The sequence below is a fragment of the Sander vitreus genome, chromosome 15, assembly GCF_031162955.1.
Source record: "Sander vitreus isolate 19-12246 chromosome 15, sanVit1, whole genome shotgun sequence".
NCBI classification, from domain to species: domain Eukaryota; kingdom Metazoa; phylum Chordata; class Actinopteri; order Perciformes; family Percidae; genus Sander; species Sander vitreus.
Window position 1 is genome coordinate 15841888 of NC_135869.1, and position 24919 is coordinate 15866806.

General features: G+C 44.0%; 1 protein-coding gene across 1 annotated transcript in view; it reads left to right on the top strand.

Moving 5' to 3' along the window:
• Nucleotides 1-587: 587 nt before the first annotated feature.
• Nucleotides 588-24919, top strand: part of notch3 (notch receptor 3) — a 29470-nt gene continuing 5138 nt past the window's right edge. Inside the window, exons 1-27 of the mRNA XM_078270507.1 lie at nucleotides 588-868; nucleotides 1996-2068; nucleotides 13124-13266; nucleotides 13368-13703; nucleotides 14370-14492; nucleotides 14582-14815; nucleotides 15124-15279; nucleotides 15388-15573; nucleotides 16630-16743; nucleotides 17881-17994; nucleotides 18960-19193; nucleotides 19445-19555; nucleotides 19662-19854; nucleotides 20045-20190; nucleotides 20494-20727; nucleotides 20871-21023; nucleotides 21145-21373; nucleotides 21484-21685; nucleotides 21804-21960; nucleotides 22056-22240; nucleotides 22356-22488; nucleotides 22602-22972; nucleotides 23101-23624; nucleotides 23719-24045; nucleotides 24137-24285; nucleotides 24375-24603; nucleotides 24755-24845. Coding sequence (XP_078126633.1) covers nucleotides 808-868; nucleotides 1996-2068; nucleotides 13124-13266; nucleotides 13368-13703; nucleotides 14370-14492; nucleotides 14582-14815; nucleotides 15124-15279; nucleotides 15388-15573; nucleotides 16630-16743; nucleotides 17881-17994; nucleotides 18960-19193; nucleotides 19445-19555; nucleotides 19662-19854; nucleotides 20045-20190; nucleotides 20494-20727; nucleotides 20871-21023; nucleotides 21145-21373; nucleotides 21484-21685; nucleotides 21804-21960; nucleotides 22056-22240; nucleotides 22356-22488; nucleotides 22602-22972; nucleotides 23101-23624; nucleotides 23719-24045; nucleotides 24137-24285; nucleotides 24375-24603; nucleotides 24755-24845 — 5208 coding nt within the window. The 5' untranslated portion in view covers nucleotides 588-807. The remainder of the gene's footprint in view (nucleotides 869-1995; nucleotides 2069-13123; nucleotides 13267-13367; nucleotides 13704-14369; nucleotides 14493-14581; nucleotides 14816-15123; nucleotides 15280-15387; nucleotides 15574-16629; nucleotides 16744-17880; nucleotides 17995-18959; nucleotides 19194-19444; nucleotides 19556-19661; nucleotides 19855-20044; nucleotides 20191-20493; nucleotides 20728-20870; nucleotides 21024-21144; nucleotides 21374-21483; nucleotides 21686-21803; nucleotides 21961-22055; nucleotides 22241-22355; nucleotides 22489-22601; nucleotides 22973-23100; nucleotides 23625-23718; nucleotides 24046-24136; nucleotides 24286-24374; nucleotides 24604-24754; nucleotides 24846-24919) is intronic.

Sequence of the window (24919 nt, forward strand, 5' to 3'; positions counted from 1 at the left end):
AGAGAGAGAGAGAGAGAGAGAGAGAGAGAGAGAGAGAGAGAGAGAGAGAGAGAGAGAGAGATTGTCTATGTGTTTGCTGTTAAATTTGCTACTTGTGTTATGATAAAAGCAGCTTTTCAATTCATGTCTCAGAAAAGTGCCTATTTGTGTTGGTAGTCCTGCATGATTGCCTCAATTGTAGTTTGAACTCTGATAAATACATTTTCCTGTCTCTATTTTTAGGCAGTGAAATTATTTAATTATTCTGTTTGTGTTGTACATCTATGTTTGTCTATGGTGGGGTAGTGGTGTTGGTGGTAAAAGTCCCTGTAAGGCCCAATGTTGGATACTCTGCGCAGGGACTATCTCGTGTGTATGTTTGTTCTTATGCTTTGGCAACACTTATGTATTTTTTGTCAAGCCAATAGAGCAAACTGAAATTGAAATTGAAAAATGTAAATTGAGAGAGAGAGAGACTATCTCGAGAAAGAGCGAGAGAGAGAGAGAGCGAGTGAGAGAGCGAGAGAGAGAGAGAGAGAGAGAGAGAGAGAGAGAGAGAGAGAGAGAGAGGAGGAGGAGGCGGAGTAATACCAGACGCTGGGACAGATCGGGAAGTTTTTCAAAAGTTTCAGGAGGTTAACCGAGAATCACAGCAGCCGTGGCCGAGCTGCGAAGGATAATACGTGATTGGGACCTAACGCTACGCTTTCCGGCTGACTTTATGAACAATTCCCCATCGATTTTGGAGCCTTTATTTTTATGTGAACTTTATAAAGGATGTATTTCTACTAAAAGCCCAACTTGAAACGTTGGAAACTTTCCACCGAAATGGAAGGGGATATTCCATGGATTATTTTGTCATTTTTATTGTTTATGCATATTTGCGAAGGTAAGTCAAATTAATTAACAATTAGCATATCCGTATCTATATCCAGAGGTAGGTTGGACATGTCCGAACATCCCATTTACCGTGTGGTTCCAAATAAAATTGGAGCTACCTTTGACTATTTAGGCTTCCAATAAACACTGACATGTTTATTTGCAAAACTAGTTTTGTATTTTTGTTTTTATTTGTATTTTATTTAGTAGTTTGAGTTGCAGATAGTTTGCAAAGTTTTCCAAAACCATTTGGAAAAGCCTAATTGAAACGCACAACCGAACAGATAACCGCTAACAGATACCGAAGACATTTAACGTTACCGCATTTTGTCAATATCATAGGCCTACACATAATTGTTTTTGTGAATAAATCTTACACTTCTGCATGGGGAAAGTGCATTTAAAAAAAAATAAAAAATACAGTTGATCTTCCTGCAATGGTTGGTTTCTTCTGTTGGAGAAGTCTGATGGCACTGAATGAGGGCTGCTTCTCCACCGAGTTCACAAAACCCGAAGTGTAGAAGTGGCTCCTGTAACTTCAGCAGCACTTTAAAAGTTTGGCTGAGGAGCGTGGGCTTGTGCAATGATGCTTAACATGTTAAGTCTCAAAAAATGTATTTATTGAATGTGGGTGGAGAGGGTGAAAATTGGTTAAAGCCAAATCAGGGGGTGATGAGCCGAAGTCCCCCCCCCCTTTTCTGAACAAAGACCTTTTAAACAACTGAAAGTCTTCCCTCGAAACGGTTGAGCAAAGACGGTCAGATATGATAAAAGAAAATCTCTAAGACAAACCTGCTTCCAAGCAGAAACAATCTCATATCAGCATGCATCTCTATAAAGGAAACACAAATGTTTATCTGCTTTTGACAAAGTAAACAACAAACATACGGGTGTGTCTGCAAGATGCCACAAGTTGCACTGTTGTCAGTTTTAAAGAGGTTACATCAATTTGACTAACTCCTACAGAGTGTATAGAGATCATACTATTCCAATGGTACTTTTTTTTATTTTTTTTTATTTATAGTTTTGCTGAGATTTATTACAACAGGAATACATGTTCCCCTTAGGTTAAAGTGGATGACATGAAGTCATTTGTCAGTTGTGTGGTTCTCTAACAAATTTCTCCAATTTCCACAGGGTTCCGTTGCGTGGATAAATACAGACCTTGTGAAAATGGAGGGACATGCTTAGATTCATCTTCTCGATGCATGTAAGTCGAACATATGTAAAGATCTGAGTTTTCTCCTGCCTCATGCTTCATAAACTCAGTGTAGGCCTTGTGTGTAAATTGATTTACACAGGCTGTTATTTGTCAGTTGGTTCTTTTAAGGTTCAGGGGAAAGATTTGATTTCCAGTCTTAAACAATGTAGTGAATATGCTCTCGTTATATCCTGTTGGCTGTTAGTTAACAACATTCACATAAAATTGGTGAAAGATATGACCTATTGATTATGTCTACACAGATGAGCACCATCAAGCCTCAACATGTTTGGCTGCTACACTCATCTTTTGCACCTGTTAAAGAACTTTGTCAGACATAAATCACGTTTCCTTCTGTGTTACATGTTTTTGTTATTTTCATTGTGTGATTTGCGATTTAATTTCAAGGCTTTAAAACATTTTTGATGAATTGTCTTCTATTTTTTAGATTGGTGAGGGGTTCTTTTTTTTGGGGGGGGGGGGGGGGAACCTATTACAATAGTCAAGTTAAATAGGCTACAGTGTCTTGCCTTTGTCCTTTTTAAGAACCTTTGGCTTGGGAAACATGTCTGAGTGTTTCAGATGGAGGAGATACTGTCATTAATAGAACAAAAAACTCCTTGGTTGCCAGCTGCTTCCCTCCAAAACATTTTTTATTGGACTAGCAGTTTACATTACTGCAGGGGTCAAATCTGAGCCAATACCAGGAATACACTTTTCACAAGCAAACAATCAGGCAGACATTTTCTCATATAGGCCTAAATACATTTTTAAACATAAAGGTTACTACATGGTTCTATAAAGGGATTATTCTGCCAGTAGTCGCCATTACACACTAGACAATGTGTAACCCGACTGCATGTGGAACAACTAACTACCACCCACATTTTTTCAATCATTAGCTGGAGCCAAGATCATTAAGTGAGTCAATGTATAATTGTATGCAGCCAGATATTTGTTTCAGCATATCCAACATCATATTACTGCCACTAGTGAAAATTAACATAATCTCTCAATGTTTTGCCAATTGTGTACATTAATCTAATCACAGGGAATGTGCTTTCTTTTGGAAGACACCATTCATTCATCCTTTGTGCTCTTTTAGTCCTTTGTACTGTGTACATGTATGTGTACATATGTTAGGGTTTAGGAGTTGGGCATGTGTAATCACTATCCTGGTTCAGTGCAAAGACAAATGAGCACAAAAAAATGCAAAGGTAAAGGATTTCTAATGGAAGGGGACATTAAATGTCATACCACACAGTGTAGAAAGGGTCCCATAGCAGTGCAAAGCAGTGGAGCGGAGCATGGACACATGAGTGGTCCAACCAGTCCTAGACAGAGGTGAGTGGTGGAGCAGCCCCACCCCTTCCCCTGGGATCCTACAGAAAAAGGAGATCCAAAACAGCAGAAAAGATCCTTTCTTCTACCAGATACCTGCCTGTAACCTGGCACCATCAGAACAGGGCGTAGAGAGGGATAGAAGAAAGGCCACAGCAAAGTGAAGCCAATACGGAGTAGAAAGACAGAAACGCAGAAATGCACATACATGTTTTGGCATTTGAAAGGAATTTGGAGAACCAGTAGAAAATAACCTTGGTTGAAATCACCACTGTTCCACAGAACCACACACATTGTTCTGTGTAGAAAATGTTCATCTGTTTCTGATTGTTGTTTAGCCACTTAGTTTTATTTTTTATTTTTCTTATGGCAAGTAGCTTCTCAAGTGACAGTAATACTCAGTGTATGACACTTACCATTGTTACTGTCCCAGATACCAATGTATCCTCTGTATTGTTGTTGTTAGCAAGCACAACTATGATACACCACACTATAACTTTACCATGTAAGAAAAGTTCTCCATTTTCTTTAAGTGCATCTCTGAGTGTGCTGGCTTCTTCCTCATGTGACTTATGCCACATTTCCACTGCATGGTGCAGCACAGCTCTACTCAACTCGACTTGTTCTTTATTGGTTTTCCATTAGCAAAAGTTGTGGATAGTACTCTGGTACTATTTTATATTTTTTGTTGGACCTTGGTTGAGGTCCCAAGCAAGCTGTGTAGCTGATACTAGAAGGTGGAGTTAAAACACTACAGACTACTGTTTGGTCAGAGAGAACCATCACTAGAGCGACACAGAACATCATGCCGAAACCATGCAGTGGAAATGAGGCATTAAAGGTTACAGGCCAGAATTGCTGACAGAGTATTACAGTAGTAAACCGTTCAAGTGAACATACTCCGATGTTGGACATACGGACATGATGTTGAATGAGTGGTTGCATTCGCTATTAAAGTGATCAAATTAAAAACAAAAAGTTACACAAAATCATCTGCCTGTTTGAAACTCCAGTGTACAAACACTGCAGTGACTAAGGTGCAACTACAGTTGTAAATCAGGGTCTTATGTGGATAGGGAAATCCAGTAATTACCTATGACCAGCACTCTGATATGAGTCAACTTGTGTTAAGCTCAGACTCCATGACATACATGGGTTTATGTGAGAAATGCATAATCAAGCTGATGATGAAGATGATTCCCATTGACATGGAAGCACTTCTTAACCATGTGGCATCTGCACTGAAACATGCCTGTTTCTGAGTCTCCAAACATGTTTGTATTGACATGTGCACTGGCGGAAGTGTGGCTTTTACCAAACCAGAATGTAAAGGTTGCATAGAATAAAACACAAAGCACTTGAAACCCAAAACATAAAGCTAATGGGTGAAATGAATTGGAAAAAAATGTTTATATACTGTGGCATAATTTAAGTAGGCTTACTGTTGGGTGTTGGTCCAACCCCAAATCTACTGACTATCTTTCCCTCTTCAACCAGTTGGCTTTGTTTGAGGGCAACATATAAGCACAACATGTAGGTGAGATTTTGTAGTTCTGCATGGCTATTCCAGAGGTTAAATTGCCCAGAAGCACTTTCTAAATAGCACTACTCAAAATGGCGTAGCTTCAAAATATTAACCTATCTTATAATGTACATTTTCTGACACAATGTTCTCTTTGATGAATAATGATTATAACAATGAATATTACTGATCTTACTGTGGCCCAGAGTTTTGAACTTGACAGTGACGGGTTGATCGTGTCACAGAGAGTGCAACCTACTAGGTGAGCAGTCAGGAAGTCCAGTTAAAGAGCCATTGGCCCCTCAGCTCCGCCCTGTGAGCAGAATGGGCTGCTTTGAGAGGGCCACAGCAGCGTGGCCGGAGGAGAGATAATTAGGCAGATTGAGAGGGTGTCATTCAGAGAGGATCCAGCTGGAGGGATCAGACTGGGGGTAGGGAATGGGTAGAGGGAGGCTGGGTAGGAGGGAGGGAGTAGGGGGAGGGGGTGGGCTGCGTCGAGGACAGCTGGTGGATGTTGTGATGGTAATCCAGTGAAGTCAGATCTTGACAAAGGGGAAGCATAGGGCCAGGTGCTTTCATTGAGCAGTCAGCCGCCCCCATACTGTGAGAGACAAGCTCGTGGAGGAATGAAGCTGGTAGCTCACAGTCCCTATAGCTAGCACATGTTGCCTCTCTCACAGTGCAGCGGCAACCAGGTCCCCTCTTTCCCTCTCTGCGTGTCGTCCCAGCTCTGGCGGCTCATCCTCTGCCTCTGTCTCTCAACACAGTGGCAGATTGCAGATTACAACAAACTCTTCCCTCTCAGATCCTCTAAACTGAATGGACATAAATGTGGGGCTTCTCCGCTGTGAGGCCAATGGATGGCTACAGTGGTCCTCTTTATGTTATTAATGTTTTGCACTTGGCCTCAGTAGCAGAGTTAGCATGTAAATTGTGAGTGTTTCGTTATGACCTTGCAACTCCCAGCCTCTTAGAACATGATGAAAGAGTACATCTTTGACTTTGATAGGGAGCAGACTGCCCATCAAGTGTGGAGTGCTGTTTCTTCAGTAAAATTTTGTATCTGCTTACTTTATTTCACTTTTGGAAAATAGCAAGATGTGCACATGTGAAACATTATTTCTCCTTTTTTAAATAAGGACAAACTCAATTTTCTCAGGGGAGGGTACAACCTTTCCAACTGTGAAATACAGTACCTACAAGTTAATTTACTGACAAAAAGGAGGCTGGAGGGAGGCTTTGAGGAACACAATTCACTAAGAAGTAGAAATATGCACACGCCAAGGAACACATTTTGTGGCGGACCGTAGCAAAGAGAGATCATATTGATGGCTTAGTTCAGAGCACCTCAGGGCTAGTGTTTTCTTTGGTAGCTTTATGGTGGATTAGTAAGGAATGCTGAGTAAGATTCCTCCTGTCTCTCTGGTGCTTTCAGGTTATTGTCCATACCTCCCATCCATTCATCCTGGTAGCCCCTTCAGGAATGCCTTTAACAATACTGTCAGCCTAGTCTCATTGAAAATGGGATGTTTGGAATGACTTGTTTGATTTGCAATTAGTTACTTTGCAATTTTGTTTTTGCAACATATAGCCCATATCACTCATACTGTCCTGACAGGCAGATGGAGCCATTGTCATGTCGTTATCCAGGAAAACTAATGCATTACAGACCCAGCAGTTTGAAATAATTTAATAGGAGATCAGTTGTCATTTCTATAAGGAGATGAGTACTATCTGACCAAGAGGTTACATGATCATAGGGAGGAAAATTTGCGTTTGTTGTCCTTTTTTCTCTCTGGGTCGAGACTGGGAGCTGTGGTTCCCAGGCCCCGTCACAGGAAGTGGTGCCTTCTGACCTCCCTGCTACGCACATCCTGTCTTATCAGAAAGGCTTAAGCAGCTTTACTTAGTGTACCCAGTTCTCCAAGCTCCTCAACTTTCTCGTCTTTCTCTCATGCCTGTGTGCTCATTAATGTCAGATTTGCCATTATTGTGAGTTGGCATACCATCATCCAGTTACGATTTGTGTATTATTTTACTTTTTGGAGTCAATGTATGTCTGAACCACATGCTTATGTAGGGATAAGCCTGCTTCTGAAGTCTCATCCCCTGGTTGTTTCTTCTTAGAAGGTAGAACATGACTTCTAAAGAGACATGCAGGCAGGCCTAATTGGAATAACTGAGGTTTGCATGCAAAATTTCCCTAGTCTCCCTCCCTTTTTAGAAGAGGAAGGGATGGGTCCGTCAGTAAATGACTCAGGAACAGGCATTAACTTTTCCACTAAGCACATTTTCCAAAGACAACTTGATGTTAATGTTTACCTTTTTCTAATTTAAGATTTAGCACAGCTTTAAGGAGTAAAATACTGTGTCACGTGGAAATAGAACAAACATGCTACATTATTGTAATTTTTCATAGTTTTATAAAATGTTTCATTAGGTATGACTGGCCCACACTCTTCTTTAACATCTCTAGTACTTCTTCGGGTGTCAGCAGTTGAGATGACAGACATTCTGTGGCTGTTTACTAGCGTTCTTGTTAGCTTATCATTAAGAACCTTTGCCAGTGCACTGTCAACAAATCTCAGTCTTTATGGACTATATCACTGGCATGTGAGTGCTGGTCAATTTGTGCAACAGTTTTAGTCAACATTATTAAACCCTTTCATTCCACTTTAATTGTGCAGCAAATGTTTGCTGTGAATTTTATAGCAATACAGGCAATTGGAAGGTCTAAGATGTCTTTTGTCACATCATGTTTTTACTGGCTGACGTTAGACAAAACATTGGACAAGGCATTGTAGGTGATCTTTCATGTTAGGTTGAGGATGGGGTCTTATAAATTTTTGTTTCAAAGTTTAACGGAATCTGGTTCAGTTTAGGTGGTTGGGTGGGGTTTTTGTGGTTGAGTTCAGTGGAGAATGCTTTGAAAGACATTGACCCTGGGATTCATGCAATGTGGTTATGGGCAAACGCGTTGCTATTTGAAAAATGTCAGGGAGTATTCTTCCAAAAATCTGTGGACACTTGAGGCAAATTTGTTCCGATAGTGTATGCACTAAAAGTTAAAAAAAAACTACACGCCCTTTTCATAGCAGCATTACAGAGCAACAAGAGTACATTTTTTATTGTCTTTTTCTGCAGAAGATCTGTGCACTTTCCACTGCCAAGGAAATGCCAGACATTTTCTTGGCATTCTGGATTTATATTCTTAAACCTGTAAATCTGAGGGTGAAGTGAAGGTGAGGTGAGAAGGACGCACTGATAGCCGTCATAGCTTTTTAGTCAGATTCATTACTGCTTTCCCTCAAGAGAAAGTTAAATGTCCTTATATTCACATGTTTAATATTCATGCTCTGGGGGTGCTCTGGAAACCTCCTCCGGGAGATTTCAATACCTCCATTGTGTGTCTAAGCACAATTGTTGAAACAAACTTTGCACTTTAAACGGTGAAACGCGCATCCTTTTAGACATGATCGCACTTCATTACCAGACTGAATTGGTCCCGCACCGTGCTTAGTGCTACCTGCATTTGTAGGGGATCAGTTCTCTGAAGTGCCTCAACTGTCCTTACGAAACCCTGTCTCCCCCTTTTTCTCACTCCGGCTCTCTCTCACCATGGGTTACTGTTGCCAGGCTACAGCCCAGGCCTGTTGGTCCGTGTAAGCCCAGGCCTGAAAGACTAGCTGTTTGGGTCACTGCCCCCCCCAACACTTTCATACAAAGGAGTTCTGACTACTTTAGCTCTTTTATTTGGGCCACAAAACACTCCCCAACCCCCAATCTGGCTCTTTGCTGGGAAAGGGAGAGCCAAGCTGGGGAGAGCAGAGCAGAAGAGGCTGTTGGAAGGAGGGGGGATGTGGATGGGCTCCTGTTGGCAGTGTGGTGTCAGTATGGACTCGCATAAAGCAGTAGAGCTGGTTCCTGCTTGCTTGTAGAAAGGAGTGGGTGAGGGAAAGAGGTCTGTGTTGAGAGAAAGAGACACTGTAAGAGTTTTCCCAAAGATTCTAATAATTAGTTCTAGCAACCTTAGGCTTGCAAGATTTTGCAAAACTTCGATTAGCTCTTCTCATGCAATATAGAAGTTGAACTCTTGGCCCAAGTCAAAACATGGTGGTTCTATTGTTGTTGCTTTTCCTCTCCATTTGTTTTAGGAAATGTCCTCTAAGATAGGAAGACTCTGTTATATTGTTGCTTCGTGGAGCATGACTGTGTGTATGAACCGTGTCAGAGATTACAGCCTCTTTGTTCACAGGTGAGCCACCCTGTGACCTCTGGCAGAGTAGCTGCTATTGTATAGCAGAGGATGAGCTCAGGTTACCCTGCTTCAGTGACCCAGAAAGCAGGAAAACTGGCATTGTGTTACACCAGTATAAATGACAGAACCCACTTGCATAAATCAAACAGTTTTATATGATCCTCATACTTGATGCAGAACAACTGAGAAATCGCAGTGCACTGCTGCAATGTCATATTTCAAATTACAAAAAAGTTTTGCGAATCATTTGCACTTTAAACTCTTGTTCATTCAATGCTTAACAATTGTCATCTTTTTCTTCTTTCTTCTATTACTTTCTCTGTGGATCTTCTCTTTTATGGGTTCACGATACTTCCCTTGCCCAGCGGCTGAGGCTGGTCGTAAGTTTCTTTTCTTTGTGTTTGGGTGTGTAGTGTTGTTGCATGCGTTTGCTTTGTTGCAGTGGTGCCTTCTGGTAACAATCTTTAAAGTTCTTTAAAATGTTAAGAGGAACTGTTAATGCATGTGTTTGTGAAAGATGACCACATCTCTTGAGTGTTGTGAAGTGGTCAATGTGTGTGTGTGTGTGTGTGTGTGTGTGTGTGTGTGTGTGTGTGTTGGTTACTGGGCTTTTCCCATGAGCAAAGCAGTACAGTTGTTCTGGCTTAATGTCTGGCAGGAGAGGTAGATGCCAGACACTCAGAGGTGCACTGACAGATGTGGACAGATGCATGGTGCCGGGGCTGCAGCTGGCAAAAGTCCTCATGTGTTGACACGGGGAGATTACCCATTCTGGCCATCCCTCCGCTGCACTCAAAGACCTCCTCCTCATCTGCTGCACTCTCTTCCTCAAAGGTCAGATCGACACTCACTCACTAAATATGACTCAGGGGCTCATTGCACAACAGCAGCCTGCACCTGCCTTCCACATCCGCCACAAATAAGGCTGGGCCCAGACGAAGGCAGAGTTCCTGCCCTCCTGTTCCCAGAGTCAGTGGAATCCACAAGGTTGTAAAGAGCCTGATAAGGAGACTCTCAGGTGCACCAGGACAAAGTTGCATATCTCTCACAGTCTCTGCCGTGATAGCACTCTGATTTGTGTGTTATGGGAGTAGCATGTTGGCAATGAGTCAGGTCTAGACAAAAGAATGTGTGTTTTGGCTGCTCGCTAAGTGTGCATTTGTAGGAGAATACAAATAATTTATCAGGCATAACTACTATCGACATTCTTACACACCCCCCAAACACACACACACACACACACACACACACACACACACACATGCACACATTTGCACTAAGGCACACACAAATAAACACCAATGCACTTCATTATCATAACTGAACACACTTTATTCCAAATACCTGGTGTTTTAGTCTCTGTGGTGCGACATCAACATGTACTTGGACACACAATACTTCCTGGAATGAGTTAGAAGTTATTTGTCATCCATAGAGAGTCATGATAGTCTTTGGAAAACAGCCTGTTAAGACTGTAGCTCTTTGACTTTCATGAACAGTCAAATGCCCACAGTAGAGTGTGGCTCCAGAAGAATTTGTCTTTCAGTCGTTCAGTCTGTTGGTTTTTTTTCAGCTGTATAACCAACTTTCTTCCTCTGCCCTTTCAAAGCCTTCTTTGTGCCTCATTTGTGTTTAATTTTTTTAGTGACACCCTAGATTCCAGACATAGTTAATTTGCCTCTAAATAAACCCAGCCAGGCCATGACAAATAGCCATGGGGACCAAGGGTGGGGGGTGGCCAGGGGTATTTGGTTGGGTGTCAGGCTTGTTTGTTCGTCTGTGAGGTTGCTAGGGCAACAGAGATCGTGCATTCGGAGTGAGTGCAGTGTTTTCATAGCAAGGGACGAGGGATTACAGGAAATATGACATGACATTCTTGCTGAACCAGACCAGTCTTTCCTCCTCTTCTTCGCTCTCTCCACCAATTCTACCTTCTACATACATTATCTCCTGCAGAGCAGCCCCACCTCACTCCCTGCAGCCTGAGTGACATTATCATCACAATTAGACGGGGGACCTATGACGTTTGACCTCACAGCGCGAGAGAGGAGGGGGTTGTTAGGGAGAAAGCCAAGCTGCCGTTGATGGGGGCTTAAGGAGATGGAAGAGTAGCTGTAATAACTGTCTAAATAACTCTCTAAACATTGGTGCTGCAGTGCTGCTTCACTACTAACTTCCGCACTAAGTTCAGTGTCTTACTGCTGACCTTCGTCATGGGAAAATCTTTATTCCCTACAGCATTTATAGTTGTTGTTTAGTCTTAGATATTAGATTAATTTTTATAGACCAACAAACTATTACTTTGGGGACATTTTACTTTCTTCTGCACTATTTCTGTGTATATGCACGCCTGTGTGCCTGGCTCCTTCATGCTATCTCTGTAGCTCCTTCAATTCACTATTGTCTTTGTAAAACTGGGGGGGAACCAAAGTAGTGGTCTCCAGTTTTTCTGAACCAGAGCAGCAGTCAGTCATTTCAGTAAAGATCTAGATCCGGATCAGTTCATCCTTTTTTACCTGGTGCAACTTCTGTCTCCTAGTCAGGGGCAAAAACCACAAACTCGTTTTAGTCTTCGTTATAGTTTAGTCGGGGGAAAGGTAAATACAAAATGTAAAGGATGAACTAACACCAGTGTAGCGGTGATGATCCTGTAAAGAGAATAGATGAAAACCCATTGTTTATCCTGCCCAGGGGTTCTTCTCCAATGAAAGAGAAGACAGAGCCCAAGGGCTGGCTAACACCCAGCCGTCACTGCTCTGTCATCAGCATCAAACAGCCTGTTTGAAGAGGGGGCTTGTCCCCAGGGGCTCCACTATGGGTGTAGAGTTACAAGCTCATACTGGACTGTCTAGTAAGTCCAAACCTTGTCTAAACTCCCATAATACCTCTGCAGAGAGCTATAGGAAGACCTGTTTATATGTTTATCTCAACTTGTTAGTGGAGCAGGTTTAGGTCAAGCTACACAACATCTACACAGCCTGCGTTGCGAAAGCAGTGCATTAGAGCAGCAAAAGCAGCTTCAGTCCTCCACCTTCGTCTACACAGGTCAAGTTCAGACAAATACACAATCCCTGTAGATACGCAGTTAGAACACAAGAAAATAGATTTGAAGCATAAACATGCGCTTCAAGTCACGTTACACACTAGTGAAATTGAGCAGTTTACGTGGCCTGTGTAGGCAGCTGTATTGATTAAAATAGAAGCCTATCTGTACAGTCAGACGCACGTGAGATGGATGACCTAAAAAACGTGTCTGAAACGCCTCGTGTGAAACAATGCTAATGTTTCATCAGAATAATTCTCTGTTCTATCAACATACAGTCAGTGGAAGGAGGATGTGTTGTTTCATTCAAATACCACAGCTGCATTTAGTTCATGTGTGCTGGTTGTAGTCCTCCTTTTTCTCATGTCAGTATTTGTTGGCAATTGTTAAATTTCCAGACTGCTGTTTCTGGGTGTGTTCTTTTTCATATATGAGAATAGAAACAAGAGCTGAGGTGCGGAAAAACTGTAACAGTGGAAGAATGTTAGCTGATATGGAGAAACTGAAGCTTTCCAGCTGGAAAAAACAGAATGTGCCTTGTGAGGCCTATAAGACACAGAGAGATGGCCTTCCTCATTTGTGAGTGCATGTGTTTCTCACTCCATGAACAATGTATTACACGATTAATACTATTGGGGTAAGCTGTGTTATTACAAAAATCATTCTAGGGCCCAAAAGCATTATTCAAGCCATTGTATAAGTCAGGCAGCAGGCCTTGCCAAGGTGTCATTGGGGCCCCAATTGCCAAACCCAGAACATGATTAGAATTGGGCTACACTGGAGTTTGTGTCACCGCTCTGTCTTTACTGTAAATAACTTGGCTTGTGATCTTGTCACCTGTTTCGACTTGTAGGCCAAAGACATCCTAATGTACCGGTATGTGTGAATTTGTTTGTACAGATGTCGTCCGGGATTCATTGGTCCCCTCTGTCAGCACCTGGATCCCTGTCATCGATCGCCATGTCTGAACGGAGCAGCTTGCAAGAGTCAGGTGGTCAATGGGATCCCACAATATACCTGTGTGTGCCAGAGAGGGTTCAGAGGTACATCTATAAGTATTTGTCTTCATTAGAAAGATTAAATGTGAGAAGGGAGATTGAAAGTTCTTATTTTAACTGAATACAATTCACTATGTAATCTCCAGGCCAAGACTGCTCTCTCATTGATGCCTGTGCCACAAGTCCCTGTGCCAATGGAGCCCGTTGTGCCAATTGGAATAACCACTACAACTGTTCCTGCCCACCTGGCTTCCAGGGAAAGAACTGCCGCAATGACATTGACGAGTGCCGCAAGCCTGGCGCGTGCCTCAATGGTGGCCTCTGCATTAACACCCATGGGTCCTTCCGCTGCCAGTGCCAACCTGGATACAGTGGGCGAACATGTGAGGTGTCCACCCTTCCCTGTGCCCCATCTCAGTGCCTTAATGGGGGCACCTGTCGACAGACCAGCGACCATTCCTATGAGTGTGCTTGCCTACCAGGTAGAATAGCTCTTTATTAGCATAATGGTACACACAACCACATACGCAAAATTAGTTGGTGTGCAGACCCTGTTGTTTTCCCAGGCCCTCAGCACAGTGCTACAGGCATACATATTATCCCAGCCTGATGACGTAGCTGTTAGTGCTGTTGCTGGGATTTACTCTTCTCCCAGGTCAGCTTCCTGTCTGCTATTAATAGCTACCGATGGAGATGGTGGGAGAGTTGAAGAGGCAGCCCACCGTCACTCTACTCCACTCTGCTCTTTTCACAACAGAAGGAATTTACTTTATGGGACCTCTGGTTTCCCACTGGGGAGCTGACAGGAAATGTCTCTTGCCAGAGAGGAAGTCATTGAAACTGAGATATTATAAAACAAGCAAACACTGTGGGGAGTGCAGACCTCTGAAGCAGGCAAGAGTCATGCGGCTGTTGCTGGCATCATGTGGGAACCATCATCAGAAGTTGTAAACAATTAGACACCCTCTGAACCTTTTGGCTGCCCACATTGCCCCACACCTACTCTAGTGTGGGAAATATCACTCAAGGTCATGAGTAGAGATGCTTGGTGTGTGGAACAGGAAACACTGAATGTTTAATAAACTTTTAATTGGTGTATGTTACTGTGTCAGTGTGTCATAACTCTTTTCTCTTTCCATCTGTCTCAGGGTTTGAGGGACACAACTGTGAGAATAATGTGGATGACTGTCCAGGTCACAAGTGTATGAATGGAGGAATATGTGTGGACGGAGTCAACACCTACAACTGCCAGTGCCCACCAGAATGGACAGGTACAGCTCTGTTTACATCATATTTGAAATTACCTTTAAATATATATATCGTGTTGAGTATAAGCCAATATGTCATCTAACCACACTAGGGCAATACTGTGCTGAGGATGTCAACGAGTGTCTCATGCAACCAAACGCCTGCCACAATGGGGGTACTTGCTTCAACACCATCGGTGGTCATACCTGTGTCTGCGTTAATGGTTGGACTGGAGATGACTGCAGTGAGAACATCGATGACTGTGCCATAGCTGTTTGCTTCAATGGTGCCACCTGCCATGACCGTGTAGCATCCTTCTTCTGCGAGTGCCCAGTTGGAAAGACCGGTAAGTGGGTTTGTGAAATGGCCTTTGTTCCCCTTGTAAGCTGTTTTCTCATGTGAACTCTGGACAAAACAGGGGTTGACAAGATTGTCCTTGTCGGGCATGCTCTCACTTACAATACTTCATTTGGTTTAGGCCAGGGGTGGAAGGGTAAAGTTTTAGTGTTTTGGTCCAACTGATTCGGACATTTGTGTTTTCACACACAGCTTTTTCGGGTAATGTCTAGAGTTGCAGTACATTTGTGAATGGAGCTTCATGGCTGGCTCCTAAATTGTTGATTCCATGTGTTTTCTTCTGTGCCGTCTCCACAGGTTTGCTGTGCCACCTTGATGATGCATGTGTGAGTAACCCCTGCAATGAGGGGGCAGTGTGCGACACCAACCCCCTTAACGGCCGTGCCATTTGCACCTGTCCTGCTGGCTTTGTAGGAGGTGCCTGCAACCAGGACATGGATGAGTGTTCGATTGGTAAGTCAGAATTTTTTTTTAACAATTCTCTACTGTGGTCATAGGCTCTCCGCTTTGTCTTTTTACTAAATGTGTTTCATATACTGAACCTTAGCCTTCTCCCCGCAGGTGCCAACCCATGTGAGCATTTTGGAAAATGTGTGAACACAGAGGGCTCCTTTCAGTGTCAGTGTGGTCGGGGATATGCCGGACCAAGATGTGAAATTGACATAAACGAATGCCTGTCCATGCCCTGCCAGAATGACGCCACTTGCCTGGACCGCATTGGAGAGTTCACCTGCATCTGCATGCCAGGTATTCAGGGCTGTCATGTTTTAGTATTGCAAATAAAACACCTCAATTCAGCCCATTGTCATTCACTTGGGACAGTCCAAACCAATAGCAGACTGGAACAACTTATTATTTAAACTTGACATAGCATCATCTACAGTTCTGCCATACTGACTGCCAGTGTAGAGTGTTATGTAATGCATTCCTATTGATGTTGGGGGTATGGAGGCACTGCTCTACTCTCAGTGCACTATACAGCCAGACAGGGTATTAGTTTGGACTAAGTGATGGTTTGGACACTAAGTGACAAAAACACAGTGAAACTCTCACGCACAGTCCTACATGCATCCTGGGGTTTTGGGAACTATACAAATTAGAGCTGGGAGTCGGGTCTATAGGACTGTATGTGAGAGAGGGCGAGCAGTTAGGGGGAGGAGTGTGCTGTGAATACTAATGAGTGGTAGAGTGGTGGGAATGGTGCGGAACAATAGGGCCCCTCTGTGCTCCACTTTGCACCCCTCATACACACAGAGAGGGAAAGAGGCCTTTTCCCAGAGCCTCTCCCCCTCCCCCTCCATTTCCAGAGACAGGCCCTTCCTCTTCACCCTCCTCATCATCAGCCAGCCTGGCAAAGCTCATGTGGAGCTGCTGATTATTTCTGATTCCACGCTAGCCTCTCCCCCAGCACTCTGTTTCACCTCAATGAAGGAGCCCTCCATAGTTTGCTAACGCAGAATGTATAACATGCATCTGGTGAATGGGACACTGACCCAGAGAGGGGTAATGCTCTGTTGACAGTAGGGTGTGGTGATTTCAGGTCAGTAGAGTGGGAACACTGGGGATGCTCTAGGGATCTTTTATTACATCCTGTGGTTCAGCAGAGACCAGCGTCAAAAACTCTGAGGCCTCCCATGACAGAAAAGTTTCCCACAGATCATTTCTCCATCGCAAAGAGTACACACAAATACATGCACACCATGCTGGCTTGAACTGACATACTTGTACATAAAAACTGAACATAGTGAATCTGCTTGAGCTGCAAAAACATAAATGTATTCAGATTGAACTTCTGTCTTTCAGGCTACATGGGGACTTACTGTGAGGTTGACGTAGATGACTGTGAGAGCAACCCATGTGTGAATGATGGCATCTGTCGGGACATGGTCAATGGCTTTACATGCACCTGCCAGCCAGGTAAGACCTTATTTCTGTTCCCTGTGTTGATTTCTATCCCAGTTAACAACTCCAATTCAGTGACAGCAACAGTAAAAACAGAAAGCCAAAGTTTAAATGTCCCCAGAACCAGAGGAGGGAGGGTCGGCCTTGCTACTTCTGCCTGCTGGTGTTTAGGGCCACCACTCATATAAAAAGGCAGGCCCACAAGGCTGCCTATCCTCTCCTCCTGCCTTGAACAAAGACACTATTGTGACCCCCATTCCCTCCTCATTGGAATGTGGAAGGGACAGCAGTCTCCCTCATCTTGCCCTGGTGGTGGTAGGGAACAGCAGTCCTGCTAATGAGATTCTTTTCCAGGTCCTCAATTTACATCTGGGACAGACGTCCCCTCTCCACCCCCCATCTAGCTATTGAGCTGGTGGAGCTGATGCAGAAAGGGGAGAGGGGGGTTCCCTAAAAGAGAAAACAATCCCATCGTCTCCTCTAACCCCCCCTTTAGCAGCCCAAGCACCAATACACAGACCATCGTGACACTGTTAATCAACTGAGCAGTGTGCTACCAATGCACCAATTCACCCCTGTCTGGGCACTGTGCCCACTGATTTCAAGCCTTCTCAGTTTCTCAAGCTTTTCAAGCCACTAGGCTTTAGATAAAATATTATTTTTTGTATTGTTATTATTGTTGTTGTTAAAATTAGCCATTTCTCCAGACATTCCATATAATTATTTATATATTGAGTCCAGACATTCCAGTGTAGAGTCGGCATTGTGCAGACACTCAGAAATGTACAATAACCTGAAGTGCATACATTTTGCTGCCCAGATATTTCATACCACCTAATAGCAATATTCATTTATTTTCACATCCACATTGTATGCACTACATTGTAAGTCCCTCCTCAAAAACATTATCAAGGTCACAGGCTTTCCATTGCATTTTGTAGTGGTCATCTTGGCATTGGTCCAAGTGCACAGATGACATGTCCTTAACCAGTCGAGACACTCTCAAACCAAACCTTAGCTAGACCAACGTCACTAACCTAGCCAAAGACCTCTGCCCTTCTAAGAAGAGACAGAACTGCCCTCTGACCTGAGCACGGACCCTTTCACTGGACCTTCTTTCTGACCCTTCACCTCTGTGTTTGCATGTCCCAGGGTTTACTGGCACCATGTGTCAGATCGACATAGATGAGTGCGCCAGCACACCCTGCCAGAATGGAGCGAAATGCTACGACCGGCCAAATGGGTTCGAGTGCCGCTGTGCTGAAGGTAAGGGCTTCTGTACCTAATAGTTGTCAGTGAATAGTTGTACACAGTTCAAGGTTTCCTTCCAGCAGAAGAGCAGATGAGCCTTAAACACTTGTTGGGCTGTGTTTGGTCTTTGTTAAGTGTTCAATGTTTTGGGGGGGGTCAGCGATTTCTCTGGATGTCTGCTGGCCAAGCAGACTGACTTGAGGCCCCTAATCCCGTCTTTCCCTCGTCGGCTCTCAGGATCATGGGGTCACTGAGGACCAGCAGTTGCCAAGAAAGGAGCCTTGGTCATCACCCCGACATCTGTTCATCTGTTAAACCCCCACATACCACCTTATGCTGCATTTTAACTTTCATTCCTTCACATTTAGTCAAGTACATGTTTGAAAACAAGCCCAGGTACAGTGAGCTACATTTGAAGTATGTCACAAAGGCTGTGATCATACTGTGTGTATACATTGATATTTAACATTTGTTAACGTTTGTTTGGACCTAAGCCTACGAAAGAGCCTTCTTATTGTTTCAGTGGGCAGCTGCTTGGTATTCCCTGTGTTTGTGGGCCCCTTCTGTTGAGTGAAGTGGCCCTGTTTGACGTGGTGCAGTCTATTGTTCCCTCCACCACTGAGAACAAAAGCAGTACTGGGAGGCCTGTGTAGGGCCCTTCTTTACTGCTTTGCCCAACTCAGCACTGCACTACACACATACCATACAAACCAACACTTTTCTTGTCCAACACACAAACACTGTCGACATGGAAACCACAGTAATCAGAACCCAAAACTGTAGAAGCTTTTATAAAGAAAAAGCGGGAAACAGACCAAGGAAATTGAACGAAATAACTAATTGACTAGAAAAATGAAAAGGAAATGGCTATTCAAGGAAAAACTGAAAACAGTAGACTAGAATAAAAACAGCTTTCTGCATCAAATGACTTCATAAATGCCTTAACATGAATCTCCATTTATGCTTTTTGTCCTGTTTAGGTTATGAAGGGATACTCTGTGAGAGTAATATCAACAACTGTCAGCCCGACCCATGCCACCATGGTACTTGTGTAGATGGCATTGCCAGTTACACCTGTAACTGTGATGCTGGCTACACAGGCTATCGCTGTGAGAACCAGCTCAATGAGTGCCACAGCAACCCTTGTCAGAATGGGGGCAAGTGTGTGGACCTGGTCAACAAGTACATCTGCCAGTGCCAACATGGAACCTCAGGTAAGACAAGTAACTCCAAAATCACATAGTCGGTCTGTTAATTCAAACCTTTGAATTATTTTATTTTTTTAAATGATGTTGCTGTTGAGGGTAATAACAAAAATGGAATAGATATATCATAATATCATATAATTTAAATTTAGTAATTTTAGTAATAGTTTTAGTCTGTACTGAAGCATATTCCCTGTCATTATTAAGATGTTTTTGAATATTTCTGCAAGCCTAATGTAAAAACTCTTTTGTCAACACAGGCACAAACTGTGAAATAAACATTGATGATTGTGCCAGTAACCCATGTGACTATGGCATCTGCAAAGATGGCATTAACCGCTATGACTGTGTTTGCAAACCTGGCTTCACTGGTAAGGCCCTCTGAAAATGGCAGCACACATTTGAGATGAGAAATCAATCATCATTGGAAATGTTGCCAAACACACTTCTGATTGTGTCTGACATCTCTCCTGCCAGGTTCCAAGTGTAATGTGGAGATAGACGAGTGTGCATCTAGCCCCTGTAGAAATGGGGGGACATGTGTGGATGAAGAGAATGGATTTCACTGCCAGTGTCCTGAGGGCTTTAAGCCCCCTTACTGTTACTCCCAGGTGGACGAGTGTGGCAGCAGCCCATGTGTCCATGGCTCATGCAGGGATGACATCAACGGGTATGAACTCTTACAGACTTTGTCACAGTTTAAAGTGGCGTCACATATGATATCAAGGAGCAACTTGGCATGACCATCTTGCAAGCTTGTTGCTAATCCCACAGGTTTCAACTTGTACATCAGTGCATTGTTATTTCACCTCTAGAACTTGTCATCTTTTGGATTAATGACTATATTCCTGTATTTCCAGTTACCGTTGTGACTGTGAGCCTGGATGGGTGGGGAAGAACTGTGACCTGGACAGAAATGACTGTTTGCCGAGTCCCTGCCAGAATGCTGGCACGTGCATTGACCAGCTCAATGGCTTCACCTGCAAGTGTCGCCAAGGCTTCAGAGGTAAGAGGGTGGCAGAGTAGCCCAACATACATCAACATCAAAAAGTACAGTTCAAAGTGAGGAATACACACATGCAGTCATGAAAGTCTTAACTGTGTATTTAATAGACATTATAGACATATTTTAGTCTAAAAGATTCCTACCATGTCCTTCATCATTTTCCCCTTCCTGAATGACCATCGTCTACCTCCCCCTAGTGGTGTATTAAAAATGTGTAGATACATTCGCCAGTGTTAGGCCAAGTCTCAGGCTCACCAAGTTCTGTTCTGTAATGTGTAAATGTCTTTGCTGCCCCTCCGACAGGTAACCTCTGCCAGGTGAACATCAACGAATGTGCATCCAGTCCCTGTCTGAACAAGGGCACCTGTGTGGACGGTGTGGCAAGTTTCACCTGTCTGTGTGAGCTTCCTTACAGTGGACCCACTTGTGCTGATGTCCTCACCCCTTGTTCCCCTAACCCCTGTGCCAATCATGCCATCTGCACACACACCCCAGACTACTTGGGCTATCAATGTAACTGCCAGTCAGGGTGGCAAGGTAAGCTATTTGTGTATTTATCAATCCACTGCCTGCTTGTTTATTGTGAGATAATCTGTCTGGAAGCTTACAGAAAGACTTAATGCATAAACACTTATGATCTTGAGTTAAACCTTATTGTACCCTTGTTTTACATTCTTCAGGTCAGTTGTGTAACGTAGATGTGAATGAATGCGTCTCAAACCCCTGCAAGAACCGTGGGACCTGCACTAACACACTTGGAGGCTTTGTGTGCTCCTGCAGAGCTGGATTTACTGGGCTGACATGTGAAACAGACGTCAATGACTGTTCTCCTAGTGAGTGGCCACATAAATGTAGCGTGCTGAATTACTATAACTGTCTGTTGCTGTCAAACACAATAACAGGTTCCTGTATACTGTTCTTGATCGAAGTCATCCTCTTCTTTTGTGCCATCAGATCCATGCCTAAGTGGAGGTTCCTGTACAGATGGTGTGAACTCCTTCCACTGTAGCTGCCTGGCAGGCTTTACTGGGCCCCGCTGTGCTTTAGAGATCAATGAATGCCAAAGTTCCCCCTGCAAAAATGGAGCCACATGCACAGACTATGTTAACTCCTACACCTGCACCTGTAGGCCTGGTTTTACTGGCATCCACTGCGAAACCAACATCCCTGATTGCACTGAAAGGTGAGTGTGTTTGAGTCATGGAGATATCTCACTGTGTACTTTATCAACCTGCTCATATACACATGTATATAACTAATGAATGGGGCAATAACACACATTCATGTCCACAGCTCTTGCTTTAATGGAGGAACATGCACAGATAAAATCAACGGCTATTCCTGTACCTGCCGTTCAGGCTTCACTGGCTCCCATTGCCAATACGAGGTCAATGAGTGTGACTCCCAGCCCTGCCTTAATGGAGGCATCTGTCAAGATGCCCTCGAGTCCTTCCGTTGCTCCTGCCCCAAGGGCTACACTGGCACCCGCTGCCAGGTACACACACACTCACAGACACTTATGAAAGGTTTTGTTAAGGCCTTGTGTCTTCATGACTTTATGTTTTTAGACTAATAAATGCTGATACACGTTTCTTTGCCTCTTGCCTCCCCAGACACCAGTCGACTGGTGCAGACGCTCATCTCCCTGCCAAAATGGAGGACGCTGTCGCCAAAAGGATGCTTCCTTTATCTGTGACTGTACTAATGGCTGGTCTGGACGTTACTGTGACATCTCCAGGGTTTCTTGTGAGATAGCTGCTCGCCATAGAGGTGTGTGGGTGTTATATGACATTTAACCTCTCTGTCTCTGTTTGTGTTGTAACTGATAATTAAAGTTACATTTTCTTCCAAATCTTTCTCATCAGGGCTCCAGACAGATGAGCTATGCCACCACGGTGGTCACTGTGTCAACAGTGGGAATGCCCACTATTGTAAATGCCCTGCTGACTACACTGGAAGCTATTGCGAAAGCCAAGTGGACCACTGTGAAGACAAACCCTGCCGCAATGGTGCCACCTGCAGGGGATATGTGGGAGGGTACCAGTGTGATGTGAGTTCATTGATCGATATGTGCTTCTCCGTCAGATTTCAGCAAAGTCAGTATTCACACAGTGCTTCTTCACAATTGTAGAGATAATGAAATTGTCATCTGCATGTCATTGCAGTGTATGCCAGGCTTTACTGGACAGAACTGCGAGATAGAGATCAATGAGTGCCAGTCTCATCCTTGCCAGAACGGAGGCACTTGCATTGATCTGGTGGGACATTACATCTGCTCCTGTCCCCCTGGCACACTGGGTATGCAAGCACATATTCAACATAAACCTATGTGTATTACTAAAGAGATTACACTATAGGTGACTAAAATATAATAAATGTATAGTAGTATTAAATAATCCTCTTTTTTTAAGGTGTTCTCTGTGAGATCAATGAAGATGACTGTGCTCTTCCTCTGAGGCTGCGCAGTGCTCCTCCTAAGTGCCTGAACAATGGCACCTGTGTGGACAGAGTGGGTGGATACCGCTGCAATTGTCCCCCTGGATTCACAGGAGAGAGATGTGAGGGAGACATAAATGAGTGTCTCTCTAACCCCTGCAGCCCATCCAACAGTCTTGACTGCATCCAGTTGCCCAATGACTACCAATGTGTCTGCATGCCTGGCTTCACTGGCCGGAGGTGTCAGAGCAGGTTCAGTGTGTGTGAGTCTCAGCCTTGTCAGAGCGGAGGAGTCTGTTCTGTATTCAGCGGGTCTGCACTGGGATACACCTGCACGTGTCAGCTTGTAAGTGTACATTAACTTTAAGGATTTAAACACTAAATCTTTTGATTTTGTGGTTTGTGCATTATAGCTTTTCTTATTTGTGTAAGGAAAGTTCACAATCTAAGTGCATAAATTATCTCTATCTTTAGGGTTATGCTGGGCCCAATTGTGAAAGAAGCATGTCCTGTCGGGAGCTGTCCTGCTACAATGAAGGTAGCTGTACACTTACCACGAGGGGGGCGCGTTGCACCTGCCAGCCAGGTTATGGCGGGCCCCAATGTCAGCATCGCAGTAACGAAGGCTGCGCCTCCCAGCCCTGCCGGAATGGAGGATTGTGCACCGAAGAGACCAGCTTCCCGTTCTTCCACTGCCAGTGTCCCAGTGGCTGGACAGGTAAACGGTGCGAGCAGAGCAGCAGATCCCTTGAGGTCCCAACACTCTCATGCCCTCTAGCAGACTGTCATGAAAAAGCCAATGATGGTGTTTGCAACAAGGAATGCAACACATTCCTATGTCGCTGGGATGGTGGCGACTGTTCTCTAGCAGTGAACCCCTGGGCTCGTTGTGCAGACTGCTGGCGTGTCTTCAACAACAGCCAGTGTGATGAGTCCTGCAATAACGTTGACTGTCTGTATGACAACTTTGACTGCAAAAGCAAGGAGAAAGTTTGCAAGTGAGTTTACTTTACTGTTAACAGGATTCCCTCATTTGTTTCTGTACTGATCTGAGAAAACATGAGCTGATCCTTCTGTTTGTGTCGTCTCCAGTCCAATATATGAAGCCTACTGTATAGACCACTATGCTGATGGAAAGTGTGACCAGGGCTGCAACACAGAGGAGTGCGGCTGGGATGGCTTGGACTGTGCAGAGACGGTTCCAGAAGCCCTTGCTGATGGTGTCTTGGTTTTGGTAGTCCTACTGCCTCCTGAGGAGCTTCTCCGCACTAGCACAGCTTTTCTGCAGAAATTAAGTGCTATCCTACACACTGCACTGCGCTTCCGGCTGGACCCCAATGGAGAAGCAATGATCCGTCCCTACACCCGCCGAGAGGCACGCCTCAAGCGGGAACTGCAGCCTCAACAGGAGGTCATCGGGTCAGTCAGGCATACAGTAAACATTAAAGCTGAAGTTTTTCCTGTACATTCTACATTACACTAAACACCTGCCTCTCTGCTATTCCTGTAGTTCCATAGTGTACCTGGAAATAGACAACCGTCTGTGCTCTCAGGGCTCTGAGGACTGTTTCCCTACAGCTGACAGTGCTGCAGACTACCTGGGAGCCCTGTCAGCTGTAGAAATGCTCCGCTTTCCTTACCCCCTCAAGGAAGTCCGTGGTGAGTATAGATACTTAAATAACATAAAATGAACTTGTAAAAGTAATGAGGCACAAATGTGTGATTACTACTTTGTCTTCTCACCACAGGTGAAAGGTTGCCTCCTGAAAATGACCCCATACCTCAATGGGGCATACTGGTGCTGGTGGGGATAGCTTCTCTTTTCCTTTTGGTCATCCTTGTGATAGGAATGTTGATTGCTCGTAGAAAGAGAGAACACAGTACCCTTTGGTTCCCTGAGGGCTTCTTCCTCAAGAAGGAACCCAGCAGCAACAAGAACCGCAGGGAACCCGTGGGCCAGGATGCTCTGGGAATGAAGTAAGTTATTTGTGTGCAAATGTTAACACCAACGATGTTGTTGGGACTGAAGTGCTTTAGCAATACAATTTGGAATTGCTTTAGGAATTAGTTTTAAAATTGTATCTGTTTTATTGTGCTTACATTGTTTAAAATATTCATCTGTAAACAGACACATGCCAAAAACTGTGGAGGAATCTCTCCTTGGAGATCACAGTGACCAGTGGATGGAGTCGGACTGCCCAGAGGCCAAAAGGCTCAAGGTCAGTTACACAGCATATTTCCATTTATAAACTATCCTAATCAGTTTAAATATACACAAGCACAAGAGTGTGTA